Below are 26,770 nucleotides of genomic sequence, written 5' to 3'. Positions count from 1 at the left end.
GTAGTTCTGCACTATCTTAGCATAAGTTTTTATTGTTACCTCTACAGTTACCTCTTGCCCTGAAAAATGGACCAGGTGTTTAAATTTGTCAAAGCATTACTGTACCATATCTGCTCCTTTATCTTGTTGTTCCTGTCATTTATTCGGGGTTCACACATGCTATACTCAGGGCTCACTCTTGGCTCTGTGATCAGAGATCACCCATGATGGTACTCAAATACGTGGTGTGGAGATTGAAGCCAGTTTCCCTTGTGAAAGGCAAATGCCTCACCAGCAGTACTATCTCTCTGGCCCCTATATTTACTCCTTTAATGAGTCTTGTATTTAGTAAGTCATTCCATTCCTTGGTATATGTTTTTTGCACTAACACCAGGACTGCACTGGTTGCACTGCCCTGTTTGCTAGTCATGAATCAGGTTAACCAGATCAATTCTTAATTTACACTGAATGAGACTTGCCGGGTTTTGACAATATTCTGTTTTTTTCTTTTCAACAGTCCATGGAGGGCAATGTACCCTTTCTTAAATATTTGATTACTTGATCACTTGACATCCCATTACTCATTGATTTGTTCAAGTGGGTACCAGTAACATCTCCATTCGTCCCTGTCATATGCTAGTGTAGCAATGGCGTGTGCTCATTCTAGGAATATGAACAGCCTCAAAACGATCATTCAGGGTCTTGACAAAGAAATCTGACCATCTCATACATGGGAGGCCACACGATCTTTTGACGTCCCGTGGAAAACAGTCAGTAACAGATCTAGTCCAGCGGTCGTCTCCATTACATGTCCAGCCCATCTGATTTTCGACACCTTGGCAAACAAGACAGTGTCCCTGAATCTTGATCATCGACGGAGGTCGGAATTCCGGATTCTTTCTCTCATTTGAGTGAATGGTGATACTCCAAGCATAGCTCTTTCTATTCCTCTTTGGGAGACCCAAATAGCGTTCTCATCCTGTTTTCGTAGGGCCCAAGTCTCTGAGGCATATGTTAATGCAGGAAGAACTGTGGAATTGAAGAGATGTGCCAGAGACAGAGGTTCTTCATCCTCTTAGCTATTTCTTTGACTTTCTTGAAGGCATTCCAAGCCACTCTTCCTCCTGCAAAACTCAGGTCATTTGTCATGTTTACTTATCGACCTAGGTACACATAACTGTTGCTCGGAGATGTTCGTTCTGTTGAGAGTGAATGAGGCATCAGGAATGAGGCTGTTTCTCATAAACATTGTCTTCTTGAGATTCACCTATAGTCCGCCTTTCCACACTCATGGTCGAAGGCAGCCAGCATTTGTGCTGCTTGGCTAATGTTTGGTGTTATTAGAATGATGTCATCAGAAAAGTGGAGGTGGTGTAGTAGCCAACCGTCTATCTTCACTCCCATTCCTCCCCATTTCAGTCGTTGCATGACGTTCTCGAGGGTGGCACTGAAGAGTTTCGGTGAAATGGTATCACCCTGCTGAAACCCTCTCTTGACGTCAATGATCACCTCCCTGTAGAATGGTGAGATCCTGGTAGTGAATCCACAATACAGCTCACAGAAGATCCTGATGTATTGAGTTTGAACGCCCTGTTTGGCTAGGGCTCCGATGACTGCTTCTGTCTCAACAGAATCAAAGGCCTTCTTTAAATCAATGAATGTTAGACAGATTGGCATCTTGAACTCCTGAGAAACCTCAATGAGCTTGGTTATCGTGTGGATTTGGTCGATTGTGCTGAAACCTTTATGGAAAACAGCTTGCTCGCATGGTTGCCCTTCATGATGTGATTGATGCCTTCTCATCTTGGTCAGACCAATGATGTTGTACTTGATCGTTTGCACTTGCACCATCAGATCCTCAATGAATGCATTCGATGCCAGCATACGTGCATTGAAAGTACAGACAGTCATTTTTGTCCTTCTTCATTTTGGCAACCTAGTTCAGCCTGCGATTTTTTCAGCCTCTCCTTCGTCATCCTTCTTAACATAGCCATATTGGTGGCTCTTTCGGGGTCAGGGGAATGAGACCCATTGTATTTACTGTTTTTGGCGTATCACATACACCACGGATAGCTTGTGAGGCTCTGCCGTGTGGGCAGGATACTCTCAGTAGATTACTAACCTCTCCGAGAGGGATAGAGGCTTTTAGGGCAGCCTCTAATCATTCTTGAAGGCATTCCCATGGTTCAAACCACGTTTGAACCCCATCAAATATGGTGCAGTAACCTTATATTAAGTGTTTATCGTCTGGACAGCATCCTGAACATGGTGGCAGCTGAGTAGTGGAGGTAGTGAAGGTAATGGAGGTCTGCTGGGCTGCTGGGAGCAGGCAGAGGGTTTCTGTTCCTGGGCCCGTTGAGACTTGAATCCGAACTCACAGAGTTCAGCTTCCCTGGTTCTATGGGTCTTCACTCATGCATGAGTCTCAGCTTACAGTGCCGTGGCCACAGGGTAGTGGAGGTAGTGGAGGTAATAGAGGTCTGCCAGGCTGCTGGGAGCAGACAGAGGATCTCTGTTCCTGGGTCCGTTGAACTTGGAGTCCGAGGTCACAGAGTTCTTAAATATTTAGGTGTGAGAAACCATCTCCTTACAAAGTCCTCTATGAGAATTTTTTCTAAAAAAGAAAAACATCACTTATATTCAGTGCCAATTACCTGGTTACAAATTAATGTTTGTTTAGACTATACTATAAATTGTGTTTTGAAATAGAACTATGGAGACTTAACTTGCAATGGTGCTTTTTAGCATTAAGAGCCATAATAGAATACTCTTATCTTTATTTAATATTTTATGTTTGCATGTACTAGCATTGAGCAAAATTCTTTCCAGATGAACTGCAGTTAGACAACTAAATCTGTAATGCAATATAACATGGTCCTATTAACCTAGTGATGCAGAAAAGACCATCTGTACTACCTTGGGTATGATTAAACTATAGAAGCAACTAAATGCCTGTGTGGTCATTAATTCCAAAAAGGCAGCAAATTATTTTTAAAGGAGGAGAGTAAAGTGGCTGATGAAAAATGAGTAAAAGTAAGCATTGACCTTCAGCGCATTATAAGCTTGCAGAATTGATTGTAAACTGCTTTATAACTCAATTTAATGTGCATTAAAAAGTAATCAAATGACTTTGTTGTAGTTCACTGATTTTAAATTTGACAATTCATTTGAACATATAAAAGTTGTTAGTAGAATTATGTAAAAATGGTTGCAAAATCATTGCCATGATGCATTGTTATTTAATCCTATTTGTGCAGATTGTATACTCTCAACTACACTTTATTAATCCAGAGTTTAATATTGAATGCACTTGCAGTTTATTTGAATATTGTATCATACATACCCAGAAAGATAAATTTGATTTCAATTATATTTAATGGTGTTACTGCTAGCCCCCCAATCAAAGCTTGAAATAATAAATTAGCCTATTTAAGCCTGAGATTTCTGTAAAGGGTATGTTCAATAGATGATAGTTTAAAAACATTTCTGTGTATTTCAGGAATCAGAATGCTAGTGATTAATTGATTTTGCCAAAAAACAAGGTGTGTTAACAATTAATGCTATATTTAAGTCCAAGGTATCATAAAGATTGCTATTCATATGAGCTCCTGAATTCTGTTTCACCGAACATTTTTGTTTTGTAAATGTGCATCGATACAACTCCAGGAAGCTAAGATTCTCTTATTCAGGTAGTGCAATTAAATATCCTCATTTTTCCACAGTAAAGTGAAGAACATCACCAGTATTAATATGCTTATGAAAATTTATTTGTTATGCTCAAGCATCTGTCAGGGTTGTGATTTGGTGAGCAAAAAAAAAAAGAAAAAAAAACCCAAAAACAAAGGCCCTGTATTTCCCACTAAAAGAGGAAAATGTAGAAAAATAAACAAATGTAAAATTATCAACTGTCACAAATGTTAAAAAGAGAGGGATGAAAACATAATACATGGCGCAAGGTGGCTGCTTTGCATGCTCTCAACCCCTCTTTGAATTCCTAGCACAGCATATGATCCTCCAAACACTGTCAGAGTTCAGTCATGAGCACAGAACCAGGAATAGTCTCTGAGAACCAGAGGGTGTAGACATAAAACAGAACACCAAGGCCAAAATAATAGTACAGTGGGTAGAGCACTTGTATTGGATAAACCTACAGTGAGCAATCACCTCACACTCATGGTAATGGATGTTTTCGAAAATAAATAAATAAATAAATAAAAGTGAGAAGCAATAAGCATTATTAAGGATGGGGGGTTGGAACCCTCATGTTTGTAAAAGGGTAACACCATTATGAAAAAGGGTATTAAGAGTCTTCAAAAATTTAAGAGCTAAAATACCATAGCATTCAGCTAGCTCATTTTTGGAATTTTCCCAAAGAATATAGAAACATGATATATGAAATGTGAAGAGATCTATGTACCCATTATTCACAATTAATGTAATAAAACTAACCAAAATTCAAATGGACCAATTAGTGGATAAAGAAGTGTTATGTATAACCAATGTAACTTAAATATGTATATATACATATATGTTATTTTCACAAAACATAGATTATGCCAATATTATTAGTCAAATAATTCTGATGAAAACAAATGGTGATTTCTTTCAAATTTCATAAAGAAATAAGTAAATGAATGATAAAATATACCACGACATTTAGATGGTTACAACAAAAAAGTGGTTATCAGAAGAAAAAAAGAAAGGAGGTTGGCGATGAATGGAATTCTCAGGATTTGAAACAAAAACATTAGAAAAATAATTTTACCTTTACAGTATATCATTCTCTGAAGCCAAATGTCTTTATATGCAAAATACATGTTACCCATATGCAAACTTTCTAGATTTGTAAAGCCAACTCCTTTCCCCATCTCACTCAGAAATATACTATGTATATTTCTGTATCTGCATGGTTCTCCATTCCTTCTTTTGCTTTTGAAAATGTGCTTCTTTAAATTCCCTGAAAAATGTATGTAAAGTGTCTAGGTTTAAACCTTACTGAAAAAAATACCTCATGTAATCCAAAAAATATGAAATCATATCACTAACCATTTCCTCAGCTCTTGCTACTTTTATGATACTTCATATTCATCTCAGAAAACTTATCTGTTATATTCCTCATTCTGTGACTCAAGTCATGAATACATGTTACTTAAATTTTCCAATAATGTTTATTTTATATTTTTCTATTTCTGTATTCATATTTTTGCCTTATATAATGGCCTTTCTGTCTCATTTATAGGAAAACTTTTTGGGTTCAAGTTTCCTGGTCTCCGAGTTCTTACTTATAGAAAACAGTCCTTGCCACAAGAAGATCCTGACATGGTAGTAATTGATTCCTCTAAACACAGTGATGATTCAGTAGCGATGAAGCACTTTAAGTCTCCTACAAAAGAAAGTTGCAGTCCCTCAGAAGCAGATGATACAAAAGCCTTGATACAGTCCAGCAAATGTTCTCCTTTGGTGAATATATCTGGACCACTTGATCATTCCTCACCCAAAAGGCAATGGGACCGACTCTACCCTGACATGTTGCAGTCAAGTTCCCAGCTGACTCATGCCAGGTCCAAGGAAAGCATTTGTAGTATACGGAGGGCTTCTTCAGTTCATGATATAGAAGGATTCAGCGTCCACCCCAAGAATATATTTAGAGACCGACATGCCAGCGAAGGTATGTTTGTTTAAATATGAAATGATGTATTAGTGGGTTATGAAAGGTGATTACTATATTTTTTTAAAATCTTGGCACTAATTTTATGTCTTAGAGTAAGAAAAGTGAATTAATACAAATAGAATTATGAATTCTAGAGTTGTCATTAACTTCACCTGAGCCTGAGTAAATGTTTGTGTTTCTCCTGACTTCTTTGTGTATCTGAAATACTATGATAACCATTATCTGCCTATTTTATGAACTGTTAGTTAATGATTATTTTATGATAGATATACATACATAATGACTATCATCTCAAGAATAATTAATTTTGCTTCATTTAGCAAACAGCCAAGTTCTGGAAATACTCCTCTCAATCACTGAATTGTTTTATTGACTTATTCTTTCCAAAATAAGAGGTATATGAAGTGTTATGTATTGAATTGTCAGAAAACTATAAACTAATTAGGGTTAAAATGAGAATGATAGGTAAGGAAAAGTAGAAAGATTATAGTTGGGAAATTGGGTAAAGGAAATCTGAAACTCTTGTTCTTAACCAAAATCAGTCAAAAGAACAAAGTATGAATTCGTATATTTCTCTCCACTCTTTTAAAATTAAGATTTTATATTAACTGGTAGTGAACATAGAGATGCTTAAAAGTCAGTAAGAAAAGACAATTAATCATTAACATGACCATAGATAAGAGCGATAGCACAGCGGTGGGGCATTTGCCTTGCACGCAGCCAACATGGCCGACCCAAGTTCGATTCCTCCGCCCCTCTCGGAGAACCCGGCAAACTACCAAGAGTATCTCGCCCACACGGCAGAGCCTGGCAAGCTCCCTGTGACATATTCGATATGCCAGACACAGTAACAACAAAGTCTCCAATGGAGACGTTACTGGGCCCGCTCGAGCAAATTGATGAACAACGGGAGGGCCTTTACCTTTACCTTTACCTAGTATATATTATGATTAAAATTAAAGTAGGTGGTTGACACACATTAAGTCATATTTAATTCTCGTAACAACTCTATGACTAGGAACTTTCACTGAAACCTTTTATAGATGGGAAACTAGGCTTATATATGTTAAATAAATAATTGGTCCAAGATAACGAAACCAGCTAATCCCAGTGTCTGCCTTAAAACCCAGGTATATCTACAGAATTCACAAAGCAACTAGGCAATTTGTTTCTTTTTCTGGTTTAAAATTTTCATTTTAGAATAGCAAAGCAACATTAGTTATATAAATTTTGCTAGTTTGTTGGAAATTTAAAAATTTTATGTGTAATTTCCAGGTTACTGAGTAGATATAATTGTTAACTACTTGCAGGTAGTTGCTACTTTACTAATAATTTTGGGCACAGTTTTGATGAACATAATTCTTTGTAACCAAATTCTCTTCTACTAACCCTATTTGCATTTTTATGAACACCTCAGGAAGGGAAAATAATTAACATCTGAGGTCACAACTTTATTTCTTTATCCCTGTCCAGAAAATATCAGCATTAGCAAGTCAACATATTATACTGTTGAAATTGCTCCAATTGTAAGCCTTGAAACAATTATAATATATCCCAAGATTTCAGACACACACAGCATTAGCATTGATATAGAACAGAATTTTCAAATCTTGGATATATTTTGTTAATAGTTTTATGACTGTAGTTATTTTAATCTTGTTTGTTTCAAATCAAGTAAAGCATATCCTATTGGTAGCAAAAAACAACAAAGATTCAGTTGTTAATTTCAAATCTGAAAATACTTTGTCTCATTTTAATATAAATTTTTTATATGTTGCACTAAGTGAAATATGAAAAAATAAGTTGTAGTGGCCTTTAATCATTTAACTCTCTCATGGACTTCTCGCAATTATTTTGCCTACAAATAATTCTTTTAGTACAATTTGGTATATTTAAAATACATATGTGTTAGAGGTTCAGTTAATAATTTGTTTAATAACACAAGCTGATTTCCTAAGGTAAACTATGCTTTCAGAAGTTTTTTTACAAACATACTAGGTTAAATTGTATGAAAATGCATAGTTAACATATAAAATGTTGTATAGTTTTTCTCTGAAAGTATTTAACTGCTAGTTAGAAGAAACAAAATAGACTCTGACAAAGTTAAAATTTTGTACCAACTGTAGGCAGCTGGGCATCTTTCTCCAACTGTGGCAATTATAGAATCTTTATCTTGGAATTCATTTAAGTGAGATTAATGTTTCATATATTTGAACTCTGAATGTTTATTATGGAATATATCATTTATAGTGCAAGTCATTTTACTTCGTTAGCTAAACAAAATGTCCATTTCAAATATAAATTTTCAAAGTGCGAGCATTTTATCTTGTGTTCTCAGTTTGTTTTTACAATTACAATTTGGTATTGTAGCATGATTTTAGTCTCCTCTCTCTCTCTCTCTCTCTTTCTTGCTCTCTCTTTTTATCCTATGCGCTCAAAACAGACAATGGTCGAAATATCAAAGGTAATGTATGAACTCAAATTTTATTACCTGATGCTCAAAATGCCCCTTTACTTGGCATGTTAACTTGCCTGCTGTATGCCCTGTTAAATGCAACATCATGCTGCCCCTAGCTAGTCCAGGTGCCTGGTGGAGATATCATGGCTTGATTTCGTTGGAGACTTCATTTTCTCAAATGTGTCATAAAAATGACTGAGGACTTTTTTTTGCAGGAAGCATAAGCCTAGGTCTATAATGAACACCTCCTAAATATTTAAATTCTTTGCAAAGAAACAAAATCTTAAGCTAAAAGTAATCCAGTGTGAAAGAGGCTCAAAAGCCTCTTTCAAAAAAAGTACAAGATTAAAGCAAAATGAGCTAAGTGCTAAATGACAGCATCACTTTACTTGTTCCTCTTTTGTTTCCTTAAAACTAGTTTCACGTTCCTGGATGGCAGGGGGTATGATTTTAAGCTTACTGTAGTAGTAAACTGTACATGCATGATAGTCGTTTTCTATTTTCCAGTATTACATTTCAATCATTTTTACTTGTGTTCTATATAAGTCTTAAATCACTGGCATGACCTACAGTATCTGTAGGATAATGACTAATTTGATGATACCTCTGGACAAATGTAAATATGACTAAAACTTGAAATTTCCTTTTGTTTTTGTACAGTCTCATAAGAGATGCGGAATCACAAAATAAAATAGTCTTATTATTCTCATTTAAATTTACAACTCTGAGGTCTTAGTCTTTTAACATAGGACATTGCATGCTGCTGTGAGTGTGCATATGATGACAATGACTCATTTTGTGCATGTGTGTTGCATGGACATGTCTCCACCAGTAACCGTGACTACTTAGAATTTACTGTTTTGGCTTCTTCTGTATGTTACTGCTACCCTGATCATTTCAAAATTTTGTATATTGATTTCTTAATTACTTCCCTAATTAATTCAGAGCCAGTGATGGTTGTGAATTAATACAACTAGAAGCTAAAGCTATTTTCTAGTCAGCAGCCCAAGGTAATTTGAAAATAAGAAAAATTGTGATGGATTTCCCCATTTCAGCTTTATTTTGTAAGACAATTCAGAAAGAATTTATGCAGATGACCTCAAATAATGGTGTGGGATTTCATCTACATAATTATTCTACTCTGGGCATTGCATTGTGTTTTCTAAAAAGGAACCCAAAGTAGTGTCAGTTCTGGGTGCTGATTTCCCTTGACATAGTTGAAAATATAGCCTAATGAAACAATACAGACAGCTCTTAACAATTTTCCTATATTTCATATGACTGGAATTAGCAATTTCATAAATATCAATAAAATATTAGAAATTATTTTTAAAAACCCTTTTAAACACAATGATAAATTAATCTATTTTTCTCAGTAAATAGAAAAGTGAATTTGCACATTTTTCAAGCTAATAGTTTACATAATTGCTATTTAAACTACAGTAATTTTATTTTTGTCTCATAAACAATCCGTTTGCTCTCCAACCCAATCCCCACTTTAAAATAGCAACTGTCATTGAGTAAAAATGATAATGAAAATAAGAAATATTGCATACAGAATTAATTATATGAAAGGAATCTTAATCCTTTGGTTTATTCTTTGTTAGACCCATGTGGCTCTCAAGAATAATGATACTATTAGGAAAACAGCTTCAAAAAAACCCAAAACTATCAGCTGTCTTAAGTACTCTTCCAACATCATCTAAAAGAAAATATATTCTTGTAACTCATGATAAATTTAAATATTTCATCATAAAAATTTAAATAACCTTACTTGAGAAATAGTCTTCACTTTGACGTCTAAATGCATGCTATTACTTTGTAGATGGAACTATTTTATACTTAACCTCACACTTCTAAAATATTAGCGTTTTCAGGGTCAGAGAGTACAGGAACTGAGGTGCTTTATTGCACGCAGTGGGGCCTAATTTAATCCCCAGCAGGATGTGATCCAAAAATGAAAAAAGATAAATAAATAAAAATTTTAGAAAAAAATGGAACATTAAGTTTTATTCAGCCATTGATTTGGTCGATTTGGTCACCTGTTTCTATCTTCTACTAGTATATTGGATAATTGTTTATCCATTTTGAAAATGCTTCTCTAAACATCTCTCCTCCTCTATACTTTTACGTTTTACATTCATTTACACTTGATATATTACATCATTTAGTTCTGCCCATTTATTTTCTTTCAATTCATTTACTTTGTTTTGCAGGTTTTTCTCCTTTCTTTCATTAGAATCCTAAATCCCATCTGTTCATGATCACTCTCAGGGAGGCTGCCTTTCACCTTTAAGTCCTCAACCAAGGCCTCTCTGAATATAGACCTAGGAGGTAGGAAACCCTGTGTTCTGATTTCTAGTCCTTGATTTTTATTCCATATTGCCCCCATATTCTGTCTTCTTAAGTTTGCATTGGTAAAACAAACATGATGCTAACACTTATCTTAAAGTTAGAGATTTTCCCCCATTGGAGCTGAGTAAAACTTTAGAGTAATCAAAGTCAACACTGACCAACTTACAGACACAAGCAGACTTTTGTCTATAAATCTACTTCAAAACCAGTGGAGATTACTGTAATGGTGTCTGTTATGCAGGATTAAATCGATTGACAATGTCTTATCTAAGCATGCATGAATTACCTCAAGTAATAATTTTAGTTCTATTGTATTTGTTAAAAGTACTGATTTAAACAAAAATATATCTTAAATCTCTAACATCGTGAACTTAAATAAAAGAAACAAAAGCTGACTAAAGTAATAGCATTAGAAGAATTTTTCACCAATAAATAAGGGACAATAAAATATGGACTACAATGAAGTTCAGTATTTTAAATCTAGATTTTAAAATAATATGCAGTGACCAGTAGTTTCTCAGATCTTCAGAATTGATGTTCTGTGGACTTAACAAATACTTTATTTATACTAATTTTCATATTCTGAAATATTCAGAAGTAGATTTAACTGATTATGAAGATCAACATTATTAACAGTGATATGAAGAAGAAACAAAAAGAAGTTTGTAATAATGTTACATGTATCTTAATGTGTTTATGTTCAAGTATAATTGTACTGAACAACATGTACATATACAGATAATGATAAAAATGGCTTCAGACTATTAAGGACATTGAAAGCAGTTCATACATAATTAGAAATAAAACAAAAATACAGGTAAATAACAAAATTAAAACCACTGTTGGGATAAATAACATAACAGGTTTACCTACATATTAATTTTAAAAGAAATAACTAAGCTATGAATAAATATACCAAAATAAACTGGGGGAATGAGGATGTACCATATCATCACAAAGGAATTATACCTGCTTTAACATATAATAGCAAAATGATTCCCTATGTTATAATGTACAATAATGAGCTGCACAGAATAAATACTATTAAATGTCAGTACATTAAATCATTCTATAATACTTGTACAAAAAAGTATTTATAAGGGATGGAGGGATAATACAATTGATAGGGCACTTTTTTTGCTTCTACTAACCTGGTTTAGATTCCTAGCACCACTTACAGTTTTTTGAGCCCTGACAGAATTGATTTCTGAGCACAGATCCAGGAGTAAGACCTCAGCAGTCAAGTGAGATGACAAAAAAATATATATATATGAAAAGGCCTTGCATTTCGAATGCCTTCAGAAGTAATGGGGGATATAGATTGGAAATAATCAAGAATTGGAGAAGCTGTAGTATATTTTAGGAAGCAGTGAGTGAGACTGAAAATCAACAGGCAAAAATCACCAAGACAAATAGTTAATTCCAAGTGTTTAAAATCGTCCATGTAGATAACTTTCATTATATCACACATCAATTTAGAGTAGGACAATAATATGAAATGCACTTCAAATACTTTTACTGATTATTGTTTATGTGATTCCTATAATTTTCTGCACATTAAATATTTAGCTCCAACATTGCTTAAAAATATCAAGCCTCTTCACTTACATATTTCCACATCACAGCTACAAGCACAGACTGTTCCCTCAGCTGAAATTTGATATTGGCAATTTAAGTGCTACAAGGAATACAGTTCTAAGTGATAGAATTTTCTGAAGTACTCAACAACTTTTCATCAAGTTCCGGGGAAAATATAAGAAGTAAAATTTTTCCTCTAGTTGGTAGTTGACATTCTAGCGAGTTCAATGGTAATTAAGTATATGTTATACAGGAATGATCCCTGCTTACAGAGGCAGAAGTGAGCCCTGTGTGACCCAAACAATCCCCCCACCCAAAACTTAAAATATGTTGTACTTTTTTCTGTAAAACATGTTCAAGACTCAGATTATCGTGAACCAGTTTTTACGATATTTATTAAGATATGCTAAATAAGTTTTCAAGTTGAGGCAATAGTATTCTTCCATTGTTAAAAGCAGCCAAAGATGTACTTTTCAGATCCCCAGGGGTAAAGTACTCCATATTGGAAACCACATGCTTATCAGTGTCAAAATTCAGTGACGTTATTGGCACTGGTAGTCAATAGTGTAACCAAAGTATACTAACTGTGTCTTTTATATATGATAAATAAATATATATTTTAAGTAAATAAATATATTTTTCTTTTACATATATCTATGATTTATTCATTTATTTAAAACAACTTTGTTGACAATTTGATACAGAAATACTAATATAATAGCTGGAAATAAGATAAATCAAAGATAGTACTATGAGTTTTAAAATTAATTTGTGTCTGTTGGTATTCCTTTGTGCGATAAAATTACCTATAGAATGAAAATATGGCCTCAGTGTTAGGGAAAAGGCAGCATCTAAAATGTCTGGCATCTTAGAATAATTTATAGATTCTTTTATATTTGGATATGGACTTGGGATATAGCCATAGAATGCTACATCCTATGTAGAAAATACTATTTAGGATATGTTACAATCATAAATTAGCGGTGTATAATAGAAGAGAACTTCTACAAAGACAGATTTAAATAACAGTTTCTACCAGAGAGCTATCTGAAGGAGAGATTAATTTCAATTTGGTTCTTATTTCTACCCTAGTCATATAAATCAAAAAGAAATGAGACTCTATATGCAAATGAGAACATACTAGGCAATAAATATCCAAAGAATTCAATGACATTTGTCATCTAGATTGACTCGGTTCTTTCTCATCATGAATAAAACTCAAGAATTACTGAATATACCTCAAGGAATTCTAGTTAATTTTATAGCATTCTCTTACAACCACTTCAAACTTTTATAATAATCAAATATTAACATGTTTTTACATATTAGGTAACCATTAAGTTATAACATATGATCTGTGTATTTATACCTTACTTTGTGCATTCTAATCCTTAAAATGTGTTATTTCCATTCTGAACCGGGAAGAGATATAGCATACAGGGAAATGTGCTGTCTATCAAGTTAATTCACACAATTTTTATGTTTTAAGAATACTCTATAACAGAAAGATAACTGCTTTATAAGAGCAGCTGTGGACTCGGGCCATGTATAAAATTCTTCCTGATGATAATTTTTAAGGCTTAAATGATAGGATAAGTAACATTACCTTTTGTACAGGAAACTGTTTGGTGCATTTTCTGACTTTCCCTAAGGAACAGACAATACATTCATCTCAAAAGGAGATGAAACTGCTCAGTGTATGCCTCCTCAACAAGAATCTAGATGTCCTGATGCCTTGCCAAATTGTCTTTGTTAGGAAAGAAATATAAGAAGTGACCAGGATTGGTCAAAGGGCACAAACTTCCAACTATAAGGTAACTAAGTTGTGGGAATTTAATTTTGAGTTTGTTTTAAAAAGTAGCAATTAATAATACTGACCAGGTACTATCAACCCCAAACATGTCCTACTACCTAGATGTGATCACTTGAGTTGTAAATTATGTTTAATAAAGTATTCCTTTGGGAACATTTTTTTCTCCCAAGTATTGTTAGTCTTACATCAAAACTATGGAAGAAAAGATCGATAAGTCCTGCATAAGAGCTTAGAGTTTATAATCAAGATCACACACACCAAAAAACATGATATTTCTATATCTCAGTATTATATAAAATTCCTTCTTTTAGGACTTATTTCTTGAGAAGCTCTTTGGGACATCTTGTATCAATTATAAATGCATGTGAGAAAGATAACTGTATTGTCACTTGTGCAGTGCAGAGAGAGAGAAGTAGTAATATGATAAACCTCCCACTCAGAAATGACATAGTATACATAATTTCAACCATAGGAAATTGGAAATTCCTTCCTTGATTATTCCTGGAAAAGTAAAAGTAAATACTTGAAATCCTTTGAAGGTAGAGGTTAGCCAATAATAGGGAATAGAGTCTGTCCTTTAATTCCAGTTTTTAATGAAAACTGAGTACTAGCTAAGCTACCATTTGCTCTCTACGTATATACCCAGAATCCAGTCTGATCCTTGGATACTGACAAGTCACAACATGCAACAGACAATGGCCTGAAACCCCATGATCAGATACCATCTAGCTAATTTATTCACACATCGATCAGTTCACCTTGGTCATATATTATTAGCATCTTACTCAGGACCATCTCTTGCTTTATTTCTCCTGATACTGGTCTTACAAATATTTTCTCCTTTTGTAGGTCCTTTTAATCATATCAAGTCTAGTCTCCTGGGATCCACGTCAGATTCAAACCTCAACAAATATAGCACCATTAACAAGATTCCACAGCTCACTCTGAATTTTTCAGATGTCAAAAATGAGAAAAAGAATTCATCCCCTCCTTCTTCAGATAAAACCATTATTGCACCCAAGGTTAAAGATCGAACACACAATGTGACTGAGAAAGTAACCCAGGTAGGAGACCATTTTGTTATTAATTTCAACTTTTTCTATGGTTATTTTCTAAACCATTAACCATATTCTTTTTCCTGTTAATGGCTAGGAAAGGAGGTAAACAATTTTGTTAGTGTTTTGTTTGTTTGTTTGTTTGTTTTTATTGCATTCCTTTTTATCTTGGTAGTATGGATGGTCTGCTAATTTAAACAATAAATAAAAGTATGGAATGTGGTTTTATATAACAAGACTGAGCAAAGTGGGTTAACTTGGCATTGTGGTCCTCTTTGTTTCAGAAGTGTTTAACCTGCTCTTCATTACATTGGACATTTTTTGCTTTGCTGCCAACTCTCACATTATTAAAGCTTATTTTAAGATATATAATGAATGTGTCTATTGAATCTTTACATGACTAATTGAGATTTACTTTTGACTGACCTCCTTTTTTAGCACTGACTCTGCTAAGTAGAGTTAGATACAAGTCAATTAACTTTGGGAAAAGAGCTGTCTGAGATGATGAAAAGCAGAGTTAAACAATATATTTCACAGAGACAATATTTTATTGTTTTCAAATAAATGTTGCAACTTGGACTAGGGTAACAGGGAATTGTCTAGCCAGAGTCCTGACTCAAAGAATGGATAAAAATGATTTGTACTTATTATAGCAAAATACGAACCTAAGCAGTACCTAGGTTTTGCTTACAATGCACTTACATTGTTCAGAATTCATGGTTTTAAAATTTGTGTCAAGTAAACAGTTCTTTTACAATTTACTTAGTAAATTTGCTTAGCAAATCTTTTCATAACTGCCACAATATAAAGGTAACCTTCATCTCATTGAGCAAGAAATATTTTGAACTAAAAAACTTCTGTAATCATAGCCACTACAAATAAAAGGACACATTAAAATCCATAAATAACTTATGTGTAGACTAACATAGCCATGTAAATATAAATTCAATCATAATTAGACCTGCACAGTATATATTTATTTGAGATGAGATAAATTTTGGTACTTATTTAGTACTGAACCTTAGCATTTAATATTCTTGTTTAATTGTGATAAATGAAGACTCTACTCAATCTTGTACTAATGTTATTTTAATAAGTTTTAATTTCATTTTTCATCATTTTACCTTAAAATTCTTTCATAAGTAATAATCATCATATAGATACATAGAAATTAAGAGATTTTAGAAATGGAACAGAAGACTAACTGCAAGAATTAGAGTCAGAAGAGGTCTACTGGTGGCAAAAGTGAGCAAAACAAATATGTATGATAGCACAAAGAAGGAGAAGGAAGAATAGCAAATTGTATAAGGAGAGTCCCCTTTAAAGCAGGAAGTTGCCACTCACCTCTACCAATGGTAGTCATTTAAGATACCTAATTAAGTTTTCCAAATCTTTCCATAATAAGAAGATGGAAATTCAGAATTTAAGTGACAGTCAACGCTTGAAAAATGTCAGATGAATTCAAAATTCCTTTTGATGTCAAATAAAACACCTTAAAATCCATGGGCACCCAAGTATGATCTTGCACTTGGCACACGACAGGGTCTACCCTATCCTGTCATATTCAGCATATCTCCTGTGCCAGGAAAAAGGATATATAAGGGAAATAGAGATAGCACCTGCTCCATACTCTGTCTACTCTATGGGAGAGAAATCATATGTAAATATAGCCATTGTGAACCCCTGTTAATAAAGAATACAGTAATACATGAACACAGGTTAGGGATAAAATACTACTCTGCTTGTGAGAATTTTTCTTTTAGAGAGGAAAATGACATTTTAATGAGACATTTGATTTGTATCTAGATTATTACCAACCTGGATTGTAATTACTCTTCAAAAACATAAATCTCAGGTGTTTTTGTATTTTAATTCTGACTTCTTTTAGTGTGTGTCTTCAGAAGGTCCAGCGGCGCTCTATCTCTCCCGCCGCCTGCGTTCGGTAGTCTCAAGCCGTTTCCCCCACCCAGGGAGGTCAATGGCGATGGGCAGGCGAAGCAATGAACAAGGGCCAGGCTGGTCGGTATCAATTGTAGTTTATTCCAATCTTCACTCTCACCTCTGATTCTGCCCTCTGGAGCCCAAGCTCCCGAGCCCAAGCTCCCGAGGCCGAGCCCAAGCCCGCGCCTCAGTTTGAGCCTCTGCCGGAGCCTCAGCCTGAGTCTCAGTCTCTGCTCTCTTGAGCCCAAGCCCCCTTTGAGTTTACAGTCTTAGTTTATATAGCAATCATGTAGAGTGGTGCCACAAAGGTGGGTTGAACATTAACAAATCAGCAAAGAGAGGTAAGACCACTCCTTGAGGAGATTAACTCAAGGATTAAATCTCATCTAAAGAGATTTATTTCAGATTACTAGGAGATCTGCTCAAGGGTGGGATCCCAATAAGGCTGTATTCTTTCCTCAGTTAGTAATCTACTTAAATAGTTGTAGTAAGTCTACTTCTAATATTTCTAGCAATGTCATTCTCTATGAGCACAGTAAGAGATAAACTTACAGACAGTTTGGTTCTTCCTGAGGACATCTCACTACATATTCCGCAATATATATATATATCAGTCCTCAGGCCAGGTTAGTCTTCCTAGCCCCAGCAGGGTCCTAGTCTCGTCCTTACTTACTTTTGGATCATGAAGCATTTGTCCATGATCATGCCCTCAACTTATAGTTGAGTATCATGGCGCTTTGGCCTGGCCCATTTTGATGCCAGGGTAGCTCACAGCTTGCCCTGGGTCCATTCAGTCCCTCGTCGGGACCCTGCTTTGGGGGTGCTAGGAACTAAGGGCAACTGAGTCAAGAAAGCAGATGCCCAGGAGTAAATATTATTCGAAGTCAATCAACTCCCAAGTTACAAAGCATAATGTTAAACATCTTCCTGTGTCACCTGTGTTGATACAGAAAGGACATTGCTTTAAGGTAAACTATGCAAAGGACATAACTTACAATACAAGTTCAGTGTCCTTAGAAGGATCTGATCTTACAAGCTAACAGAATGTGATTAGGGAGAAAAGGTGATTAACTAGCTGGGGAGGAGAGCACAGATAAGAGTTTACAGATAAACAGAGGAATGGGAGTGACTAGGGAGCATTGTGATGGGTGTAACCCAATAATACTAAGCTCCCTGTGGCAATCTTATTCTACATTTTAGTCATTTTCATTTTTCATTTCATCATCCTGTTATTCTGTTCTCGTCCGGGATGAAATGAAATGAAATGAAATCCTGTTATTCGTCGATTGCCTCGAGCAGGCCCCAGTAACGTCTCTTTCATCCTAGCCCTGAGATTATATTCAAGACTCTTTAGGAGAATGTGACCCATCATTGTTACTGGTATTTGGCATATTTGGTACGCCATAGGGAGTTTGCCAGACTCTGCCCTGTGGGCAGGCTACATTCAATAGCCTGCAAGTTTGTCCAAAGTAAGAATGAGATAATAAGATGTCATAAAAAGATGTTCTGATAAGATAAAATCCAGGAGCTGGATTTTATAGTCTCTGAGTCTTGGCCGTTGATCAGATTACACGGCGCCAGGGGGCCAGGTGGTGGGTGTGACCCCCGCCTACTGGAATTTGGAGGATCTGGGTGGAGGATGCTCGACTCCAATCCGAGTAGGCTTGGAGATCTCGGCCCGGGAACCCGCGTGGCTTTGTCCCTCTGCCAGTACCTTCATGTGTGCGGAGGGTGGTCTCAGCATGGTGGTGGCTGGTCCTGGAGGTCTTCGGCTGCCGGAACCCTGGTCAGGGCGGGGAGGAAAGCTCAACCCGCTCCCCTCCAAGGGGCCCAGGCGAGGAACAGCCAGGCACGGGGGCAGGAGACTGCACTGTTCTCGTCCGGGAGCTGGATTTTATAGTCTCTGAGTCTTGGCCGTTGATGGGATTACACGGCGCCAGGGGGCCAGAGACTCAGAGACTATAAAGACTCAGAGACATTTTAGTCAAGATATTAAGATAGCATTTCATTATCAGAAGCCATATGCCTTACTGTGGACCACAGGAATCCAAGGAAGCCCTAATTAAAAATCATATAAATGGGGCATGAGTCTAGGTGATTAACCAGTAGAATAGGGGGCCACAGGAAGGAAATAAAGTTTTAAGATGATCATATTCAGAAAATGATTGCAGTAAGAAATCACCCAGCAAGTACTTTAGGAAGGAAGGAAGAAAGGGATGGAAGAATTGGCCCAGTAGAAAAGCGTAAGAATAATAGATAGGGGAAGAGTAAAGAACAAATTGTAAGGCACTTCAAAATGTCTTAGCCCGGCAAGCTACCGAGAGTATTCGATATGCCAGACACAGTAACAACAAAGTCTCCAATGGAGACGTTACTGGGCCCGCTCGAGCAAATCGACGATCAACGGGAGGGCCTTTACCTTACCTTACCTATCTGAGAGGGCAGGGAGAAACTCAGCTAAGGCACAAAAGCTGCATAACTTTCCCCCTTTTGAGTTTTCCTCACTATCATTTACATAACTGAGGATTCTGAATAAAATGCAACAGCCGTGATCAAAAGCTTCTACTATCCCTCGTAATTTTTATATTTAGGACTATAATATTTGAACATTTGTTTTAACATTTAAGAAATGCTTTGAACTAAGCATCTAGTATCTGAGGTCCATGAAGTGTTTTCATAGTTTTCCCAGAGCTTCTAAATCACTCAAATCATAAAATACCCCTCCACAGGATGGCCTAGGTATCCAGTCAAAGTATGATGAAAGACAAAATCATTGGGCATTAAAATATAATAATTAAGTCTTGATTTTTTTTCATGAAGTTTTGTTTCATAAAAGGATTTGCTTCTCTGTTTAATCTCCTGGGGGAGGGGGGACTCTCAGGCGGGCCCACCAAGCCCGGCAGCTCTTCCCTTCGCTGCCTGCATTGGGCGGTCTCAGGCCTCTCACCCAGCCAGGACAGCCCCATATCATGGGACAGACGGAGGAGGAAACGAGGGCCAAGCTAGTTGATTGATCAGTTGTCATGTATTCCATTCTCCCCATGCACCTCTTCCAGTATCTCTAAGCCCCCCATTCTAGTCTTACACTGCTCCTCATTCCCGTTTCCTCCTGTCTCTCCCACTCCTCTCTCCGCCTTCCATCTTGCTCCCCTGCCTTGCTCTCTCATCTCTCCCCAACTCTCTCATCTCTCCAACTCCCCCACACCGGGTGCAGACACAGCATCCAGTCTGGTAGCAAAATCAACACAAGAAAGCCTTTCCTGACTGCCCATCAGGCTCAAGGGTGGAAATACCACCTAGGGGTGTTCCTCTTCTCCTTAGTCCAATAACTTAATTAACATCTTAATTCTACTTCTTAATATTAGTTTTTTTTTGTATGGGCACAGTAAGAGATACTTTGAGGTTTGTAGGGCAGGTCTCCTGGGAACATCTTGCCACAGACTCAAACTACAGTGCTCAGGTCAGATTAATCTTTCCTAACCCTAGCAGAGTCTGAATCTAGTTATTACTTTTTGGATCATGACAGAATTTGTCCATGACCATGCTCTTAACTTATAGTTAAGAATTATGGCAATTTGGCCAGGCCCATATAGATGCCAGGGTAGCACATAGCTCACCACTTACCCTGGGTCCATCCAGTTCCCCGTCGGGACCCTGCTTTGGGGGTGCTCAGAAGTAAAAGTAACTGAGGCTTGGGTTGAGAGAACAGATGTCCAGGAAGAAAATATTATTCAGAGTCAATTAACTTTCAAGTTACAAAAGCATAGCATTAACTGTCTTCTTGTCTCCATACAAAAAGGACATTGCTCTGAATTAACTATGCGAAGAACTTAAGGAGAAGAGCAAAATAATAGTTACAAGTTAACAGAGCACAAAGAAAAGAAGTTACAAATAATCACAGAGGAATGGGAGCACTGTGATGGGAGTAATTCAATAAACCTAAGCTTCCTGCGTCAAGGCAGAAAAGACAAACCAATGTTATCCTATACTTCTCCACATTTTTTTTACAGTGTAAAAGATTCAGTGACAGGACAGGATTCCAAAGACAGTGTACTTAAACTTATGGTCCACTTAAATTATGGTTCTGAACAGAAATGATGAAGGATTAGAAAAGGGAGGCAAAAAAATTAGGGAAAAAATATAAGTGAACTCTATCTTCCTTTCAGAGCTCACTTTAGCTCTTAATAACAAACAAACCTTCCAACTGAACATGTGAGATCAAACAAGGTAAGGATTAAAATCTGAAAGAATCCTGCTGCAGACACAGCCTCTGGAAATGGTGTGTGAGCACTTGAAAATAAGATGATCCTATAGCTATTTTTCATATAGTGTTTGTGAATTTTCCTAATCAGACTCACATCTGAAGTAGATTTGCTATTCATCAAACATCTAACCCTAAACACTAAAAATAACTTAATGATTCAAAGACTTCAGTTGTCCATTCTATAGTGTTAGGAATATGTGGAAATTATTCTTTTTGAGATATTCTCAATATACTGCTACACATAGCAGCATTTTATTCAATGTGTCTATTCGTTTTATTTCTTTTACAATATATAGAATGATCCTTTCTTCTAAATAAGTCACATATTTGGTTATATTTCTTTCAATAGTAAGTTTTGAATACTCCTCTGCCCTCAAACAGAGGAGTCATCAATTAAAATGTTTATAAAAATCATGACTGACCTGTGTGCACATCCTCTAGATTGTATCACTGTATATTGACTATTTACAATTAATCCAATTTTATTTGCCTACAGAGTTGACTTGTTTCTCTCGAATGTAGTTTCTTCCTTCCTTTCTTTCATTCAGAGTTTTATTTATTCATTCAGCAATCACTTACAAGTGCTAATGTAATGCTACTACAAGAACTGTCACTGTCACTGTCCCTGTCCTCCCATTGTTCATCGATTTGATCGAGCAGGTCCAGTAACATTGTGAGACTTGTTACTGTGTTTAGCTACGTCATGGATAGCTTGCCAGGCTTTGCCATGTGGGCGAGACACTTTCCGGGCTCTCCGAGAGGGGCGGAGGAATCGAAGGCGAAGGAATCCAACTCTGGTCGGCCTGGTCAGTTGCGTGCAAGGCAAATGCCCTATCCACTATGCTATCGCTCCAGCCCACTACAAGAACATATTATGAAAATAAAGGGAATTTGAGTTTCTTTTACACTCATTATTTGTCAAACTACAAGTAAATTGTTTTGTAATGTGTTCTTACTTAATAAGAATGTGCAGTGAATTTAAACCGTATTAACAGTCTTAGAAAAAAATTGATATATAATAGTACCTAACTGAACCAGAAGGATTTAATCAGAAGAGATGATGGAAAGAAATTTGCTGCTAGCCCTCAACTATAGCTTTCCTATACTTTCACTAAAGATATTACATAAGGAACCAGAGAGTTAGAACAGTAAGGCACTTGCCTAGCACACAGTCCCTCTTGGGTTCAGTATCTGGCATCCCACATGGTTCTTAGAGCCTTGTCAGGAGTGATCCCTGGGCACAGATGAGCTCTGACAGCTAGGTGTGGTCCAACAACCTTCCCCAAAGGAGATTACACAAGAAAATTAATTTCAAGGCTATTGCAAAGAGACTTTAGTCAAAAAGAAATTTTGGAGTTTTTAAATGATCATATAGTCTTGAAATATAAATATAGAGTTTTTATGCAAAAGTTCATACCCATTATTTGGAATTTATTTTAGTATATTATTGAAATTAATATAGAAAATAGGATACATTTAATAATAGCGAACATAGACTAGGTTTTTTCTACTATGCTTAGCTATTGTGCTAAGTCATTTTATCAATTTTAAACCCTCTAACAGTTTTAAGTTAGTGTTATTACAATAATCTTCATTCCATACAGGAAGAGTCTTGACTCAAGAGAGAAAGCAGCTTACCAAAAAATCACAAAGCGCATTATGAAAGTTGCCTTCAAGCAGAAACCATCTGACTCCAAATGTGAATTTGTTAATCTCTGAAGCATGCCCTCTCTGTATTAATGTTGGTTCCTTGTTTCTTCTCTAAATTTAGTCAGAAGGTAGCATGGCATTTAGACATGATTTAAGAATTTAGTAACAACTAACAAGGAAAGTGACTGCAGAATAAAGGATGGGTGGATTTTCTTAAAACTCATCAAAGACTTTAAAGACAAAGAAAACCATAGTTAATATGGAAACTATTTCAGCATTATTTTGTTTATATCTCTTTTTCTTATGCTAATTTTAGATTATGAATTTTCATTTTGTGCTGGCATATTATTGTGTATTTTAAAAAGTTAAATTATCTTAATGTTCAGAAATGAGGAGCTCGGGGATTATTATTTTTGCTTCCCACTGAACTTTTTCTGTTGTAAATATGTTCATTATCTCTTCATGTAACTTCAGTAGCTCTCAATTTAAACATAATTGTGACAGAAATCCAAAAGTATATTTATAATTCAGTATTTCTTTAGAATGGAAATTAATTTGAAGTTGAAAGATAGAGTTGATTTTATTAATTAATATTTCTACAAATTACTATAAATTATAAAATGGATATGATTCTTGCATAGTTCTTAAACCTCGATAAATCTATAAAGTTGTTACCTTGATGTTTTCTGTAGTTTCCCTTATATTAGATAAATACAGTCTTCTTTAGTGTCAGTATTTAAGATGTATTTCAATGTTAATCATTAAAAATAAACAATAAGGGAGCTAGAGAGATTGTACTGCAGGTGAGGAACTTGCCTTGTTGACCTGGGTTTCATCCCAGGCATACCATCAGGTCTCTCAACCACTTCCAGGAGCAAACTCAGTGCAGAGCCAGGAGTAAAGTCTGAGCATAGCTGAATGTGGCACAATAAAGAAATGAAAAATCAACAATGAAAAATAGTTTCAGAGACAGCTACAAGGTAAAAGTTGTTTTGTATACAGCAATACTTTTCAATAATATTGTAATCCTATCTTCAATTCAGATTCTGACACCTTCTAGGTTTCTTACAATTCAACCCAAGAAATAGTATCAAATTTTACTGGACAATGTCTTAGTCCCACAAAAACAACCTCCATTTCAATGTCAAAATCTTATATAATTCACCTATATAGCCAATGGAATGCCCAGGTGACTTTTTCAAAGGTGGAAGGAGAGAGGTGGTAGCCTTGAGAAGTAAATCTGCCACTTTTTTCTATCCATCTCTGCCACCAGGCAATCGCTAGGGAAATCTACCACTATGGCCTTGCTCCTTGCAGGAAAGGAAATTATCAGCCATAGACTTTACCCGGGCATTTTGAATTCTTCACCTTTATCCCAGAAAGAATTTCAGGAGAAGATGAGCAGTGAAATAAAAGAAAAACAAAAAAAAACAAAAAATAGAAAACAAAAGATTTTATTTGTAAGTTTTGAGGAAGTTATGAGTTATATGTGTTTGTGTATGTGTGTGCATGTAAAGAAAGAGAGAGAGAGAGAGAGAGAGAGAGAGTAACATGCTCAAAAAAGAACACAGGCTTCTCCAGAGTGGAGAGGGGGGCCCAATGTATATCCCAGCATTAGATATGAAAGTATGAAAGTACACATCTCAAGAGGGAAGATGCGGGTAACACAAGTGCCCTGGCACCACATGCACTCAGTAGCAAAACATGGAAGCAAGCAGCACATAAGCTCGGGCAACATTTGTATACTCTTCCTTTGTTCAAGTTGGCTTTTATAGGTTTTCTCCCAAACTGCCCCACATGGGACTTTCTACCAAAGTTACGATACTAGGGTGGTTGCCAAGAGAATAAAGTTGGGAGTAGTTGTGATCTTCATCACGATCACGATCATGATCATCCTGTTGTTCGTCGATTGCCTCGAGCAGGCACCGGTAATGTCTCCTTCGTTCTAGCCCTGAGATTTTAAAAAAGTGCCATATTCAAGGCTCTTTCAGGGTTAGGAGAATAAGACCCATCATTGTTACTGGTATTTGGCATATTGGGTACGTCATGAGGAGTTTGCCAGACTCTGCCTTGTGGGCAGGTTACATTCGTAGCCTGCCAGGTTGTCCAAAGTAAGAACAAGATACTAAGATGACGCGCGGCCGCATTTGTTTCTGGGAGCTGGGTTTTATATCTTCATAGATATTTCTTTTCTGGCCTTTGTTCCTGCTGGAGCATTTCCAGAGGGTGGTCCAGTCTTCTCTGGATCTGTGATGGTGCCAAGTAAAGGTCTTATCAGACCTTAATCCCTGTGTCCGCAAGGTCCATCCTGACAGCCTTCGGGATAGTTGGTTTATTACTGTCTAAAAACTTTTTGCCATAGGGCATAAGTTCCCCTTCTCTATCTACCTGCCTGCATACTTCAACTTTTATATCTCACCAAGTAGCTATTAACAAACTTCCTCTTTGGGTTTGACTAATTTGCTTGAGTGGCTCAAAGAACTTGATGTTTAATAGGTTTAATATTTACCTATGTTTGATAGTTTATCAGAAAAGTATCAGATTAGGGACCAGAGCAATAGCACAGTAGGTAGGGTGTTTGCCTTACATGCGGCCCAAGCGGCCGACCCGAGTTCAATTCCTCCGCCCCTCTCAGAGAACTAGGCAAGCTACCAAGAGTATCTCGCCTGTACCGCAAAGCCTGGCAAGCTACCCATGATGTATTCGATATGCCAAACACAGTAACAACAAGTCTCAAAATGGAGATGTTACTGGGCCTGCTCAAGAAAATCGATGAACAACGGGGGGACAGTGACAGTGACAGGGTCGTGACTCAGTTCGTAGAGTACATACCTCACAGATTTGGTGCTCTAGGTTATATACTTGGAATGCAAAACAAAAACAAAATTAGAAGTTATATTTTAAAATTAGCCACATAAAAGAGATGCATAGGGCAAAAGCAGGGTGCAGAACTTTCATGCATTTTCTTAGGTCTCCATATTCCCGGCTCTTCCATGTTTTCACCAAATCAGAAGCTGTCTAAACCCATTGTTTCAAACTCTCATAAAAATTAAATGACACAAATATTATTATCTAATTGGTAATTATTGATAGATTGTACCTCTAACCATTTTCCCCGTAGGTATGGGGTTCTGACTGAAAATTCCAATGCTCTGATTATGTGGTTCATACTCTGGTAGGGACCTCCAATTCTTAGGTCACCTTTATGGAGCCCAAAGGCTTTTCAAAGTCATTTCATTAATATAATAAATGACATCTGGATTTTTCTAAAACTTAGAAAATGCCAAGTGTTTAAGAGCACTGAGCAAGAAAACAAATTGCAATTTTGTAACTAAGATGATAGATATTAACTGGATCAAATTTCATAGTCCCTTCACTATATAAACAAAAACTGCACTATTACTCTGTACCTTCGAAATGAATATTCTGTTAATAGAGTCTCTTTTCAAAAAGAAAGCTCTGTGGCCAGATCTAAAGATAGATGAAAACACAGTTTATACATTGCATTATAAATCACAAAACCACAGTTGTGGATCAAAAATTGTACCTACTTAATACAATGATGAGAAACTGTGATTTTTATGATCTTTTCATTAAAAGCTTGATTGAAAACTTAAAAAAATAAACAAAAAATAAAAATTGTACCTAAATAAAATGCCCATTTTTAACAGTAATTTTTATAAAGTCTTCTTGATTCTGTATTCTTGAAATCACTTTTAAAAAAGGGACAAAATTTATATCATTTCTATGGTATGCTTCAAATATTTCACTAAATGTTGTTTCTTGCCAAAAACAAATAATAATAATAATATACAAATCTCAATAAAAATGTGAAGTTATCTTGAACTGACAGAATTAAGAATAATCACAAAATTCTTAATTCAAAATGCATTGTAAGAATCCAATATTGTCTGTTATAACTTCCAATTTGAGATGATGTTAGTTATGCATATATTACCTTACTGTCATTTATAGAATGCCATCAAATTTGATTCAGCAAAGCATA

At 36.0% G+C, this 26,770-nt stretch overlaps 1 protein-coding gene across 3 annotated transcripts in view; it reads left to right on the top strand.

Annotated features, from left to right (window-relative positions):
* Positions 1-26,770, top strand: part of KCNH7 (potassium voltage-gated channel subfamily H member 7) — a 462,509-nt gene that overhangs the window by 312,311 nt on the left and 123,428 nt on the right. For 2 of the 3 annotated variants that reach the window (XM_056110382.1, XM_056110381.1), the window contains exons 4-7: positions 5,219-5,647; positions 8,094-8,114; positions 8,527-8,550; positions 14,704-14,918. In XM_056110382.1, coding sequence (XP_055966357.1) covers positions 5,219-5,647; positions 8,094-8,114; positions 8,527-8,550; positions 14,704-14,918 — 689 coding nt within the window. The remainder of the gene's footprint in view (positions 1-5,218; positions 5,648-8,093; positions 8,115-8,526; positions 8,551-14,703; positions 14,919-26,770) is intronic. The other variant, XM_056110383.1, reaches the window with a different exon arrangement.

This window comes from Sorex fumeus, unplaced genomic scaffold (genome assembly GCF_029834395.1).
Source record: "Sorex fumeus unplaced genomic scaffold, SorFum_2.1 ptg000009l, whole genome shotgun sequence".
Classification (NCBI taxonomy): Eukaryota; Metazoa; Chordata; class Mammalia; order Eulipotyphla; family Soricidae; genus Sorex; species Sorex fumeus.
The sequence above is the reverse complement of the archived record's forward strand: the minus strand, read 5'-3'. Positions and strand labels throughout refer to the sequence as shown.